The 16165-nt window shown below is 33.6% G+C and overlaps 1 protein-coding gene across 2 annotated transcripts; it reads left to right on the top strand.

Moving 5' to 3' along the window:
• Positions 1 to 1665: 1665 nt before the first annotated feature.
• LOC137814470 (histidine--tRNA ligase, chloroplastic/mitochondrial) lies at positions 1666 to 15925 on the top strand. 2 transcript variants are annotated; one of them, XM_068617239.1, is made up of 11 exons: positions 1666 to 2168; positions 2280 to 2375; positions 3557 to 3645; positions 3803 to 3932; positions 4413 to 4505; positions 5309 to 5383; positions 8423 to 8540; positions 9090 to 9232; positions 11088 to 11216; positions 15324 to 15487; positions 15595 to 15925. In XM_068617239.1, exons 1-11 carry the CDS (start codon positions 1839 to 1841, stop codon positions 15731 to 15733), a joined length of 1506 nt encoding a protein of 501 aa, XP_068473340.1. In that variant the 5' UTR covers positions 1666 to 1838; the 3' UTR covers positions 15734 to 15925. The 2 variants fall into 2 exon arrangements, with proteins under 2 accessions (XP_068473340.1, XP_068473341.1); XM_068617240.1 differs by lacking the exons at positions 15324 to 15487; positions 15595 to 15925 and adding an exon at positions 15066 to 15254.
• Positions 15926 to 16165: the final 240 nt, after the last annotated feature.

Below are 16165 nucleotides of genomic sequence, written 5' to 3' on the forward strand. Positions count from 1 at the left end.
CTTATTAATATCAACACATATATACATAAAATAATAATAAAAATATAAATTTGATAGAAATATTATAACTAAAGTTACACGGAGACTTGTATTGTTTTTCCCCTTTGTTGCCCATAGATAATTTGAATTTAGGCTAGTTGTTTGTTTGAGGCCTAAAATGAAAGGCCCATTAATATTACATTCTAGGCAATTTCTTTTTACATTCCTATAATTTCTTCTTGAACTTCCAAAAGTCTACTAAAAAATCATTTTGTCTTTAGTAAAAATAATAAGTAATCCTAAATCCATACACCCTTCGTCTTCTTCACCCCTTTAGCACCCCTTTAACAAAGACCTCCACATCTGATCCTGGAATATCACTTTTGATTTTTGTTCACATATAGTTGTTTTACCAATTCAAATAGTACTAAAATGATAAAAAGTCATACGAGGAAACCTTTGAAAAATATTTGAAAATCTAAAGGTTGGTTATGAATCTCAAAAGCTTAAAAGAAAAAGGTTGCAACCATGGTTGAATGGTAAACTGTTCAAATTGATGGAAGATACAAAAGAAACGAATATGAAAGAGATGATAATATTATTGGACATGATGGAGAAAGAATTGAAGAGGGAGAATCCAATGAAGTAGAAGACCTAATTGATGATTAAGACAAATAAAAGGATGGACAAGATGAAGATGATGAAAACATGGGAAAATAGATGGAATATGTGCAATTAGAGAATGAAGATAGGAACGTGAAAAAGATACACAATCAAAAAGTGAGAACTATAACAAAGAGACTAACGCATCTAGGGTTATCATGAGGATGACAACAAGCTTAGGTTTTTAATTTGAATTCATAGGTTTGAAAAAAGTAGAAGCGGAGAGGTGAAAATTGATAAAGGATTGAAACAGGAAAGCAAAAGAAGGAAATTATGAACTCAAGCAAAGTTATTAGCCACAACTCTAACTCAAGTTATGAATTTAAAATAACATTATGAATTGGATCATTTACTAACTTTATATTATGGATTGGTTAATATGTGATATAACCCAACTTTACAAGAAGATGACCCGAAACACTTACTTAATCACTTGGTAAAGTTTGTGTCCAGTGACAATCTTCATCGAGTTATCACCTTATCTTGCTAATCACAATCTTAATCCAAGTGAAAATCATAAAAATAAGTGTAATTGCAATTCAATTCATTTCAATATGAGAGGTATTTATGAATCCCAAAATACATTAGGGATTGACCAATATTCAATACAACTTTATATTTTTGATTGACCAATCTCAAATGTATTTTTTAATGCATAAATACGTTTTGGCTAATCCATAATATAAAGTTGGTAGAGAGTCCAATCTCAAACATGTTTCTAGATCCATAAATACATTATGTATTGGACAATCCAAAATATCTCATATGGAAATACATTATGTTTTAGACAATCCATAATACATAAAATCAATCTTACTATATTTTGGATTATGTAGTCCAGAAAAATTACATAATCCAAAATTAAAAAAAGAAACCAATAAACTAACTAGAGATGAAAATCACCACCTATCACTGCCACCAAAGCAACAAACTCTACAAGCTTTACCACTAAACTCATTCATGTATAACAAGGAAACCCCATGACCTAAAACTATTTATAGAAGGGTATTTTTGGAATTAAAAGAATTATGGAGATGCATGGAGAAAATATGGGAGTGTAGGAAGTAATTAACAACATTCTACCTGTTCCTGTCCATCTATCTTGCATTTCCATCCATCAAACTAAGCTCCACACAATACACAGTGAGGAACACCTGACACAAAACAAAAGAAAAGAAAAGCTAAGCTTCACTGCCATGCCTGCAACGTCATTCTCGTGTTCGTTCCTCTCCCTGCAACCACGCTTCAATTCCTACGTCAACCCTATTTTCCGTTCACTCACCTTCCAACTCTCTTCTTCACCTTTCCCGTTCAATGCACCCTTCTCCAGCATTAGAATCCGCTGTTCGCTTTCGCGACCGGCGGAAACCAATTCTACGACCGGCGGCAGGTCTGGCGCGTTAACTCCTGGTCCCTCCGTCGGCGGCGATGTTCAGAAAATCGACGTGAATCCTCCCAAGGGGACGCGCGACTTCCCGCCCGAAGACATGCGCTTGCGCAACTGGCTCTTCAACCATTTCAAAGAGGTGTGTGTGGTTTTGGATACGAATTACTCATTGCCGTTTTGTTCTTGTGCCTGTTTCAGCTCGATTGTTGTTTTTTCTTTTGACAATTTGGTCTTTCAATGTGAGGATCAGGTTTCCTGGTTGTACGGATTCGAAGAGGTTGATTATCCGGTGCTTGAGTCGGAGGCTTTGTTCACTAGGAAAGCAGGAGAAGAGATTAAGGACCAGGTATCTCTTTCGCTTTATCGTTTTTGTTCATATTCACTATGACATCTTACTATTAACATCTCAACAGATAAAGAAGGCTCTGAAACTACTAATTCCCTAGTTTTTAGTTTGACTGTGACATCAATCAATTAGTGTTTTCGTAAAGGTGATGTCAGTGGACTTTGAATTATACTCGTGCTCCATTTGTTTGTTCAGTATTGCTAGTTTGAACTCTAGTTATGTAATTTGTGCCTTCTTTCAACTGGTCTGAATTACTTTATCTTAAAGTTTTCTGCACTTCATAGTTGCATTATGCTTGGGACAATGATAAACTCTGTGTTTTTCTTTGTTTAGCGCTCCGGTGATGATTTTGATGAGTTACTTGGTTTAATATTTTATATGATGGATAATGTCTTAGGTGTTAATCTGTCATTCTATGTTTATTGTCACGAGTCTCTGATAGACATGCTTCCTCCTTCCTTATCTTGTTGTTTTAGTTGTAGTATAGTCCTGTAGATAAGCATTAAAACTCCAAATACTTATTATCAGCATTGAGCTAACTGATTATTTACTGTTTCATAAATCATATTGAGAAGAAAGTCATTTATGTTTGATTAAGTGCATGTTGTTTTGTGTCTGGCCAAGTTAAACGCAGCTTCATGATCTACATACAAGCGGAAGCTACTTTAAGTTTCATTTTTTAACATCCGATAAATGGGTCTTAGATTCTAAATGCCAATGCAAATAAGTTATAATTTTTTAAAAATGATCTTGGTGTTTCCCTGTTTCGGCAGTTGAGGCTACTTCTCTATTATTCTGCACACTACACATAGACAATTAATACATTGAAAATCAGACAATATGCTGCGTGCAGCGAGTCTTATTGGCGTCATTCTATTCATTGACTTCATTAGGAATTGCTAGAATAGAGCCATGGTGTGGCTTTAAGGTATTTAGAGGCTATGCTTTTAATTTTCCTAGTAGCACAACTATAATTAGGTTATTTCGAGCTAGACATGTATGCATGATTGAGTGTGTGATATAGTTTTTGTGTCACACAAACAGCATGCCCGTGGTGTGCTTAAAATATTAGCATTTTAATCAAATATCTTTTAATAAAAAAGTTTATTAAGAGAGCAGATAATGCAAATACATTAAGGAATTTTTACTAAATACTAAAATATATACTTTTGAATTTGCAGCTTTATTGTTTTGAAGATCGGGGAAATCGCCGTGTTGCATTAAGGCCTGAACTTACTCCTTCTTTGGCAAGGCTGGTGATACAGAAAGGGTAAGGTTAATTCTTATGCTCATATTTTAGGGTTTTCCTATATTTGCAGTTTTGATATTAATCTATGCCAGAAAAGTTAAGCTTTAATATACTTAACTTTAATATCTTGTATATGAATGCCAACTTCTCTTTTTCATGTTTGTTCTATAACTTCTAGGAAGTCGGTGTCATTACCAATTAAGTGGTTCACTGTTGGACAATGTTGGCGGTATGAGAGAATGACAAGGGGCCGTCGTCGTGAGCACTACCAGTGGAACATGGATATTATTGGTGTTCCTGGGGTTATGGTATGTGCTGCCTGATATACGCACTTTTTGAAGTTATGGATTGTCCTCTTTCTGGTCAAATGTTTCATGATTGATTCAGAAAGCTAGGCACTAAGGTGTCATCAGTTAGTAGTTGTGCCATTATAATTATGTTTGTGTAGCATTTAGCTTGTTATGGTAAGATATCCTTTTAGTAGTGATTGCTTTCTTTTATTCATTTTCCCTTCTCTTGTAACAATACAGAAACCTGTGCCTTCTATTTGTAGTCTAGTCAGAAAGTAATGAAAATTTCTGAACGTTCTTTGTTATTAAGTCATGAGATGTGTTGTTTTTTTGTTTTATATTTTGTTTTTGACATGCTTTTGGTTGAGTTTTTATGGTTGTTTTGCATTATGTACCTCATTTTAAAATTTTGAATGATGGTACTTTTAATATTGTTGAATGCATTGGACTATAATCTATTATATGTATTTTTTTACCATGCTTCTTTTGATGTTGTAGGCTGAAGCAGAGCTTATATCTTCTGTTGTCACTTTGTTTAAGCGAATAGGAATCACAGAATCAGATGTTGGATTTAAGGTTTCCAGTCGAAAGGTGGAGATTTCATTTTCATTGTATGTGTCAGATAGCCTATTTAACACATGGTGAATATTTAAATTGCTTTTACTAGAAATCAGGGATGCAATTAATTATCACAATTTTAGTGATTTGATTTATTCTTATGTATTTATGAGGGATTTTGCTATGCTCTAATACATGATTATAAATAATACTCATGTAAACGCACAACATATCTCCCTCATTGTATTGCACATCTCCCTTCTTCGGGGTTTATATTTAGTTCTATTACCTGAACATGCGACTTGTGAATTTAAAGATTTAACTGGTCAAGATGTATGATAGATTGAATTTATCAAATTCTTTTAGCTATATGCTCTACATTTGTGGTTGAAAAGTCATTGAAATGTTGGTTTAAGGGATGTTGCTATGGGCAAGAACATAGGGTTGGGGTCTTCCCTAACATAGTGTGTTGTTAAATCTTGGTTAAAAAATAGACTTTGTTTGGTTTAGTAGTACCTAGGAGTATGTTAGATATATATCCTATATTTTTGCACAATACAAACTAAGTCCTTCCTTGCCGTGTTTGTTTTGACACTTTTTGGTCACATGCCTGTTTTGCATGATTGTTTTATCTTCATTTATTGTGACAATTAATTAATAATATTTTGTCAAGTGCATTGTCACTGGGTTAATGCATGTAGTTTGTTTCAACTTTGTAGATAAACGGAGTCTGCATACAGCTTTAGTTCTAACATTTAACTTAATTCGTATGGTTCTTTTTATTGCTTTGGTTTATGACAGTCTTTTACTCTGTTGGATATCTCCTTACTGTACAGGTTCTACAGGAAGTACTAAATTGTTATTCAGTGCCAGAATATTTATTTGGCAAGGTCTGCGTCATTATTGATAAAGTGAGTGATACGTAATGTTGCTCTTTCAGTTTATTTTTCTAATTGTTGATGCTGCTGTAGCATTCTTGATCCTTATTTGTCCATGAAAAAAAATATATGATAAGGGATCATGATAACTTCTATTTGTTCCTGTGGATTGTTAATGACAAAAAACATGTAGAAGTTGAACCAAAAGGCTGAAGCTAAGATCAAATGCCATTAAATTTCCATGTACTATAGCTAGTTCATGTTTATTGGATAAATGATATTTCACATCACCCAACATAATGCTAAAATTATATGCGAAATTCAGTCCTAGTACAGAATATGCTTTTACTATATTTGTTAAAAGGAAGTGATTAAGTCTGTGTGAACTACACAAGGAAGGAAATACTCATGTTAGGTGTACAAGAATAATTACAAAAAACTACATGAATATGTAACTAACCCTAGTTAAGTAATACAAGAATATGATATGCCTAATTTACAATATTATTATAGTTAAAATTTCTTGGATTCTCACATATATAATTAATTTGAGGACCTACCAATGAGTTGGTGAAAATATTCGCCAATTAATTATTTAAATTGAAAAACTAGTGATGTCTTTGGATATGATCTTGCATTTTACTTAGGCATGTGCTCTTTACTCCGATAACACTCGACGACAGTATGGTGTTAGGATTTGATGAATCTTCTTTCTGTCTAACAATTTGACGACCCTATGTCTACGTCTTTGGGATGAGTTCATGTGGCCCTTATGATTATAATGAACTACTCCCTCTTGTTGCTTCAAATCCAACTCAGGCTAAGAAGGAGCAAGAGAACAACACCTTTATTGCACTGGCTGTTTATGGCTTGCTGTCAGTGTGGTGCTACATTAGATAAGATCCTTGGATCCCTTATGGCCCCAGTGATGACATTTACCTCTTTCATGCATCTTCTAATTCCTCTGAAGCACACCATCAAGACCCCTACCTCTACTATCAGGGATACATCAACCCTTTCTTCCCAAAGTAGCACTTCTAGGTGGTCATGCACAGGGTTCTTAAGTTCCAAAAGTTGCCACAAGTGTGATCGCTATCATTCTGCTCGACATACTATTGATTGATGATGGAAGGTACATGTTTAATCACCTTTCTTGACCAATGTGTCTCAAGCGTTCTTTGTTGATCCTACTATGACTTCTACTTCAATGACTGATCAACCCCTTATGACTATGACTACATATTACAACCTTGTATGCTGGTATGTGAGTTGCTAGACCTTTTGTGCTATTGCTGTGGTGGCTCACTATGGTAAATGTACTGCTTGCATCTCTTACTCTCCTTCCTTGGGACCACAGATACTTGATTTTGGCGCTTTAGACCATAGACTTGGTAATTGATCTTTTTGGAAAATGGATATAGGCCACATGTAGTAAGATGGATTTTTCAAGTCCAAGTTTTGAATCCCAAAGGATTATTGTAATACTCAAGTAAAAACATGTTTGTTTATTAAATTAGTTTAAGGTTGTAATTGTAAATGCATGTATTTTGTTGCAAAGTAGAAAAAAATAGTAAAGCAAAAGAAATCAAACTTTGGACAAGTAGTTAAATGGTTGGCAAGAACAACGAAGGGATTTTATAGATATTAAGATTGTTGTAGGTGGAATCAATTGTTCCATGACAAAGGTTAGGTGGATCAAGTCACAATTGAAATGTGGCGCTTGTGTTGTTGCACTCTTAAGTAGAAAGAGTTGTGGCCTGATTATCAACTATAACTTTTGCCTATTAATAAGCGTTCAATTCAACAATTAGTAGATATGACAAGGTCACGAGTTAGATTTCCAGTGGGACAATTGTTTAGGGGAGATTGTTACAAGTTGCACAATTGTCCTATGGCGTAGGCTAGGTGAACCGAGTCACAATTGAAGAGTTCGACTCCCAGTGAGACAATTGTTGAGGGGGAGATTGTTACAGGTGACATCAATTGTCTCGTGGCGGAGGCTAGGTGGGTCAAATCAAATCGAGACGCTTGGGTTGTTCCACTCTTAAGTAGAAAGTGTTGCGTCCTGACTAACTATGAGCCTAATAGTAAGCAATCAATCCAACAGAGATGTCAGGGTTGAGTTTCTCTAAACTACCCCTCATGCAAATCACTATAATTACTTATTGTTAGTAAATTCCAACTATATCATCAACTTCAAATCTTAATCTCTTAAGCAAATGAACCTAAAGCAATTGATTATAATCGATCACTTGAGAATTACGATCAATTTGTCAGCATAGATTAAGAGTTGAAAGATGCCTAATTAAAATTAGCCTATTCCTACTATTAATTTCTATTGGGTCCAGAATTCTAGGTTCAAAAGGTGATCAAGCTCAATTAAAATCTCAATTAATCAAGTAAAAGGTGATCAAGCTTATACGGACATTATATTGAGAAGAACAATATAATCATAAAAACTTTGATAAAATAAAATAGAAATTTGCCAAGGAATTTGGAGAAATATCCATAACTTAGGTTTTTTGGCCCCTAAAAATTGCACCACAGGCAGCCTACCAGACAAACCTTTTGAATCCCCTATTGGTTGACCCTTGTGCAGGTGACTTTTTTATCATTATTGAACAATGACACAATGAAATATTTTTTCAGGAGCTCTATTAACCAACCAATCATGGTCATTTTATTTCCCTATGTATCTATCCTATTAGTTTAAGGTAAGATTCTCAAGAAATTATCTTTAGTGGATGTCTGTAATATGTCTTTATATTCAATAACATTCTCCTAGGGGCCAACAAAGCAAATGAATAAGCAATATTACAAACCTTTATTGTCACAAAAAGAAACCTGTATGTGTGGACTAATAGATCGTGAGTTTTATTTGTTGTAAAATGTCATATTGTGTGGGTATCCCCCTTTATTTTTCTTTTGGATCAATATGGTTTTACCCCATTTTTAGTTCATGTCTATGTAATAATTGAAATTTCATATTCTTGTCTTTGTCTACTGTTGATAAAGATGTGATCATAATATCAAAGATTTTTTTTTAATAAAAGAATTGTTAATTTGGTACAGATTGAGAAAATTCCAGTTGACGAGATAAAGAAAGAGTTGAAAGCTGTTGGTCTATCACAAGAGGCTGTCCAGAAGCTGTTGCAAGTACTTTCTGTGAAGTCATTGGCAGAGTTAGAAGGTTAACCCTCTACAATTTTCTGAAATCTTATATCTTGTAGGGAATACTAGAAAAACACTATAAAATAGCCTGTTTGTTGTAAATAAGGGATTATTAGGATAAAAATATCCTAATATTACCTTAGTAATTTGAATAAAATATCCTTAGAATCTTCACTTTTGTTCCAGCAGATTTAATTTTAACTTTTAAGAGAATGTGATTGTTACAAAATAGGAGTTGATAATGTAATTAGTATGATCGAAATTAATAATATATTTCTTTATTCTCTCTCATTTTTGAAGTCTGTTGTAGCATTGTGCCAGATGTATCATTTCCTTATGTTATGGCCTGTAAATGATGAAAAGTTCATTATTTTTCTTGGTCAACTTCTTTGCTTTGTTTCTTTTTCTTGTAAATAATGAGAGAAATATAATGTTCCCGTTTTTGTTGTGTTATTTACTTCTAAGTACTTGAAGGCTGTCAATGGCACCACAAATTGCGTGTACTATCAATTAGTTTGCAAAATCAAGTCATAGAACTTACAAAAAATATAAATTTGGTTGTATTCAGAGAGACTTGGGAGCAGTGGGGAAGCACTTGCTGATCTGAAACAGCTATTCTCTCTTGCTGAAAAAACTGGTTTCTCGAAATGGCTTCAATTTGATGCGTCAGTTGTTCGAGGTCTTGCTTACTACACTGGTATTGTATTTGAGGTTAGAATTTCATGGATGATACCAAATAGATGTTATAGTTTACATCAATTTAAATAATGAGTTAGGACCGTTTTTGACTAAAATCTTGTTTGTGGATTACATGTGTTGCATAATTCTGTACTTCTCTAGTTGGACTTATTCTATGACAAGTGTGTAAAAGGTTCGTTCAAATATTGAGAAGTTTTTCTTGGGGCTTGTGTTTTCAAATTTAAACACTTCATGCTTAATGTCACTGAAAAATAATTTAAGATTAATGGCTTGTGTAACAAAATTTGTGATAATTGACTTTGACAAATAAAGGTTGAAGTCTGTTTTATTAATCGCAAGCATAGCAATTGGTGCAAGTATTCGATGAGTAAGAGATCCTTGCCATAGGGACCAATACAATAGTTGACATATTACAAAATTCAGTATGTTGAAATATGATTTCAATTGATTTGTAATATTATAAGAAACAAGAGTTTAAATAAACAAAAAATTAAAACAAAATGTATAATTAAGCTGTAGACGAATTTTATCAAACATGTGGAGGGTAGCAAAACCCAGATTACTCGAGGATTGTAAGATGTGGTTTAATTTCCCAAACTCTTTTTTCATGCATCTAGTAAACCAGTTCTAATTAAGTTTAAAGTTTATTTATTAATGTCGACACAAAAGATAGTTCAAAACCTAATCCCTTAGTGAGAGAGTCTAAGTTCCTTTGTTGAACTATCAATCCCTTGAGTAGCGTAACTGGGCAACTTGCTTTAAGAACAAGGGGTTTTAAAAGATGACTAATGAGCTTTGCTCTATTCTTAGATACAAAACCCATGAGGTCCTCTTTACCGAGTCAAGGTTCAAAATCATTTTCCAACTACATTCAAACTATAAATCTTTTAAAGAACATAAACCCAATACAAGTACTAAGCACGTAGAAGGAGACAAATAACGAATGATAAACATAGATTAGTTCTTACAGTAGATACATGAGGAAGAGTCCCAGCTATGTCAAACCCCAATAACGAAGGATTTAGCTTCAATGAGCCTTCAAAATGGATTTGGTGCAATCTTACAAATCTTCAATGGCTCTTCCAGTTTCTCATTTCTTCTTTCTCTGCAATGAAACTTCACAATCTAATACAATTCCAAATGATTAAAACTATAAACCTACTCATTTTAAAATAAATTAGGTGCATTCTTCAAAGGCTCTCTTCCCGTTTCTCATTATTCTTTTTCTGCAATGAAACAACACAATCTAATACAAGTTCTAAAGGATTAAATCAATAAACCTACTCATTTAATAACTAGATTAGCATAAAAATTATTAAAAGGAAGATCTAGGTAAAGAAAATGTAAGATAGATACCAAGACATGTAGGCATACAAAACATTTAATAAAAGTGCTCAATGAAAACCATAATCTTGATTTAGCAATTTTTCATTTGTTTGATGATTTTAAAATAATAGTTTGTAGTCCTTCATAAGACATTGTGAAGTTTGTACATACTTATGTTACATGGAGGCCGAGCTTGATACATTCAAATTCTGTGACATGTAAGATCCTAGGTTATAGAATTATTCCTTGATCTACAAGAGGATTAAATGCATACATTTCCTATCTTTCCACTATATATGTTTTGCTCTTGATAAATCCTTTTATATTAAAAGGGAAAAAGAAAGAGTATATACTTTATAGGCAACTAAACTATCATGTTACTAATGCTTACAGAGAAAGAATATATCGGAGTCTTACTGGCAATATTTTAGTGTGACCAAGTTACATTCTTTATGATTCTTTCCACTTGTTTTAATATGTTGCTATTGTATATATTTGGTGTTGTATTGCTTTCTTTCAAGTGATTAAATTTCTTCAGTAGGGTTTTGACCGAGAAGGAAAGCTGCGAGCAATTTGTGGTGGTGGCCGATATGATCATTTATTCTCAACTTTTGGTGCTGATGACATTGCTGCTTGTGGTTTTGGATTTGGTGATGCAGTTATAGTGGAAGTAAGTCTATAGCTTCAGTAGCAAGAGATATTCAAAGCCACAATGTTTCTATATTAAACCATTCTGTGTATTTTCATAAATTCTATCTGCCTTAATCTATTACGTCTCTTAAAGTTTAGGACTAGGCAGTATATACAGTGAGGCAAAATGTGAAAAACTATTCAATTCAATAATGTTGCTGCTTATCTATACAAATAGTGTTAGAAAGCTCGTCTTTTGTTTCAATAGCTTTGAGAGCAATACTATTCTGTCTCACTGCAACATATCAACACAAATATCCATAGAAGGGATTGGATTTTGATTTAAAATCCATCCTATGCAGGTCTCAAATTCTGGTCTTAGTTTCATCAGGAACTGATCACGTTTGTTCTCCTCTTGAACTGTTTGACAGTGCCCCCTTGGGTAATTTTGCATTGTTAAAAGCAGAATATTCACCCCACAAATCAGGAAACAGGATAGTAGTGCTCAATGACAAATTTCCTTGGATGAAGTTTCTGATCTCCAATTCCAAATGGAAATGACGTGCACTGTTGTTCTAATTATATATCAGTTTCAAATATTTCCATATTTCTGTTGCTGTAGAGAATGACCCTAGATTGCCCACCATATGTGGTTCAATTGAACCTAATACAAGGTATGATACATGCATCTTCAGCATCCCATGTTCGAAGTTCTTGGTTGGCTTTGGAAGTTGGACTAGTCCTATCAACATGACCCACAATTCCTTCCCTTTCACAAATATTTTGAATTGAAATTCCCAACTAAAATAATTTTTCCCATTGAATCGAACAATACAATTTTATCTAGACATGATTAACCAAGAACATATTCTCACCAAAGAAGATTTCAAGAATTTGAACATGAAGAACCCAATAAAAATTTGGATTAGGAAGTGCAAACAAGATGCAAAAGCTCCTATAGCATAACAAGAGACTTAGGGTTTTCAATTAAAACTCTGATACTATATCAAATTTAACTAAATGACTTTCATCACCGAGAGAATTCCTTTTAATAAGAAATGTTATACAAGGAAGCTTTGCCTAATACACGACTAACTTACAACCATTCAAAATTGTCAAGAGAAGGGGAATTTGAGAAAGATGTTCACTTCAGATGAATGAAGTAAGGACAAGTTGTCTAAGGAAGCTAAAGGGAGGGAAGCTACAAAAATTGTTCTTATGCCTTCATTTTGGAATCATGTTGTATTTACTCTCAAAGTCTTGACTCCTTTTGTTCATGTACTTCGTCTGGTGGATGGGGAAAGAAAAGTAGCTTTGGGCTATATATATGAAGCCATGGAGAAAGCCAAGGAAACAATAATGAAGTCATTTAGTAACAATGAAAGTAAATACAAGGATGTATTTACAATCAATGATAATAGATGGACATGCCAACTTCATTTTTGAACCTAGAGTTCTATTATTCCTACCCATAAATGGAATATGATTTAGAAGTTACAAATGGATTGTATGCTTACATCAAGAGGTTGGTGCCACGTAAAGATGTGCAAAAAATATTTTAACTGAGTTACCTCCTTAAACGCTTTCTAAATTGCTTTAAGATATAAATTATATCATATAATAGTTACATTCTAAGTTACTTTTATAGCTCAATGGTGGAAGAATTATGAGCACACAACTCCCAACTTGCAAAACTAGCAATTAAGATTTTAAGTTTGACATGTAGTTCGTCGGGGTGTGAGCACAATTGGAGTATATTTGAGCAAGTAATAACTATTGTTCATGACATGACTCATTCAATTATTATCTTTTTTGTAGAATGTAGAAAGAAATTAATTTACATTTTACTTACTCATAATGCAAATTCATTAAAAAAAAGGAACATGCATGACCACAAAAGGTTGCATGGTTTGGTTTAGATAAAGTATAACCAACTACTTGCTCAAAGATACAATATTAGGGATGAAATAGACCCTATTGTACTGATTGACATTGATGAATGCAAGGAGTGGTTAGTGGGACAAGTAGATGATGATAATGATGATGAAGGGGAGGGAAATGAGTTGGTTTTTTATGATGATCCCAATCTTAATTGGAAAATTGTTTATGAAGCTTCAGGTGTTGGATAACCAATAACTTATACAAGGAGACAAACAACTAGTAAAAGAAAGCAACCATCAAGTGGTGGTATTGTCATTGGATCTTCCCATGCTTCTAAGAAAGGTCCAGGTGCCACTTCAACCCTAACAAGGATGGGCAAAGAGAATATTCATATTGGGGTTGAGAATGAATTGCATGATAACTTTGATTTTAAGTTGTCAAAATTACTTAACTTTGACAAACTTCAGGTGTTGAAGAACTAATAACTTATACAAGGAAACAAGCAACCGGTAAAAGAAAGCAACCATCAAGTGGTGGTATTGTCATTGGATCTTCCCATGCTTATAAGAAAGGTCCAGTTGCAACTTCAACCCCAACAAGGATGGGCAAAGAGAATATTCAAATTGGGGCTGAGAATGAATTACATGATAGCTATGATTTTGAGTTTGAAAAATTACTTAATCTCTAAAGGGGAAGAGGAGGAGGGATATGTCCCATTGGATAATATTGAAGACAATTATGTTGAGATTGAAGAAGAATCGAATAATTAGAAGTTTAAGACATTTATTTTATGTTTTTTTGTTATTTTAAATTTTTGAACTTGAAATTTGTGGTGTTTTTGATTTGATGTTTTTGTTATTTGAATTTCTAGACATAATATTATTAGTTATGATTGACTCTTTCATTATTTTTGTATTACAATTATATTTTTGTATTTTTTTTAAATTATCTATATGTATATATTGAATTCTTTTGACTACAATGCTTCTGCCATAACCCAATATTTTCCGTTATCCGATATTGATAATACTGAAACTAGCAAATTAACAGGTAATATTATAGAGAAATTATTGGGGAATCAATAAGAAATAAATAAATTAGGGATTTACCATGGTGCTGACAAGTGACTTAGAATTAGGGTTTGATTCTAGAGAAGGAGCTTGAGAAATGGCTGCCACATGGCCATTGTTCTTCGTTGCCTTTACTAAAGTTATAAGTCTCTTAGTATAACAAAATTGAGTCCCCATCATTGAGTTTGACTTTCTGGAGGGAACCCAAGACCTATTCAAGCAAATTCTTTTAGGAGAAACTTCCTCACTGAAAGTGCCACCTGCACAGGTGGTCGCACTTCATTAATAAATTCTGATTTAGCAATTCAAACCTGTACAACTCAGGACGAAAACACAGACTTCACAAAATATGCACCAAAACTACACAATTTTTTTTCAAAATTGAAATCTGTTTCTTATAACAGTAGATGAAGAAAGAGAAGAGAAGGGACTAGTTGGAGTCAACAACATTCTCGACAACACCCAATCACGTGAAGCCACTAACGATCTCACTGCATCGCTGCCAATCATCTATCTTGAAGATTGTAGTGCAATTCCATTACCGTACATCAAAGCATGTCCATAAACAAAAAATCAGCAATCAACACAACATTTCAAGAATTCTTTACAAAGGTTCCATATGAGGGAAGGTCGCTTTTGATGTCAGATTTTGAGGTTAGGGTTTCAATGGGAGGTCCAGGGGAACGATACTTGACAGAGGAATTGAAATTAGAGATGGGAAACTACTGTGGTAGATGTATGATATCATGGTGAAGACTAGATCAATCCTACTGTGAATAAATATGGTGCACTGTAGACCAACCACAAGAGTGGTTCACCGTAGTCAAACAAAATATCTTCTATTCATACATAATAAATGTAATGAATCTATATATATAAAATCATCCTTATATCCGTGTGTATTCAGTCCATTGTTTATGTCTGTTTTTTTGTAACAGTTGCTCAAAGAGAAGGGTCTGTTTTTTGTAAATCTCTATTATGATAATTATGCAGCAGTGCACTTTTGCTTACTCGTGTTTCTTCTCCTTTGTCAATTGTGCTTGATGCCTTTCTTTTTTTGTAACAGTTGCTCATATAGAAGGGAATGTCTATTTTGTAAATGTCTATTATGATAATTATGCTCCACAGCATTTTTGCTTAGACTAGTGTTTCTCCAACTTTGTCAATTGTGCTTGAAGTCTGTTTTATTGTAACAGTTGCTCAAAGAGAAGGGTCTGTTACCAGAGCTTAACTTGCACATAGATAACATTGTGTGCGCATTGGATGAAGATCTTCAAGGATGTGCTGCTATGGTTGCTAACATTCTCCGAGAAAAAGGGCATAGTGTTGAGTTGGTTTTGGAAAGCAAACCACTAAAATGGTATACTTTTTTTTCTTCATTTTAGTTCCTTTTCTTAAAGCATACTTGAATTTCTTTGGTAGGTCTTCTGATATGATATATAAATCATAATGTTTATTCTCTCCTAGGGTTTTTAAACGAGCAGCCAGAGTAAATGCAGAGCGGCTTGTGTTAGTGGGGAATTCAGAATGGCAAAGGGGCGTGGTTGGTGTCAAAATTCTCTCTACTGCAGAACAGTATGAGGTTAAACTTGAAGATCTGAAGTAAATCAGAATTTGATTTTTGTTGAGGTTTATGCATTTTGTCTTTAGTATTGGTTTTTCATTTACCTTTATTTATTTACATAGTCCTTGAGAACTTGTTTTGTGTACATACTCACCTGCATCCGAACATGCATGTGATTATTCATGCACCAAAACTGTGTGTTCTGTTTACATTATTTTAGCTTGTTTTCCCACATTCCCTGCTCCACCTCCCCATTTCTAATCTCTCTGTGTGTGCAAGGACATGACCAACACATAAGACAGATTTGGTGATAACCGTGTGCTGAGATATACAACGGCCACTTTATTAAATGAAAAAAAGTTTCTTTAACACCATGAACAGTGAAATACATAATCTAACACTGCTTATAATAATATTTTAAATTAAAAAATTAAATAAAAATAAAAATAATATTAATTTATTAGAGTGTGAAGT

Source organism: Phaseolus vulgaris, chromosome 1 (assembly GCF_000499845.2).
Source record: "Phaseolus vulgaris cultivar G19833 chromosome 1, P. vulgaris v2.0, whole genome shotgun sequence".
Classification (NCBI taxonomy): domain Eukaryota; kingdom Viridiplantae; phylum Streptophyta; class Magnoliopsida; order Fabales; family Fabaceae; genus Phaseolus; species Phaseolus vulgaris.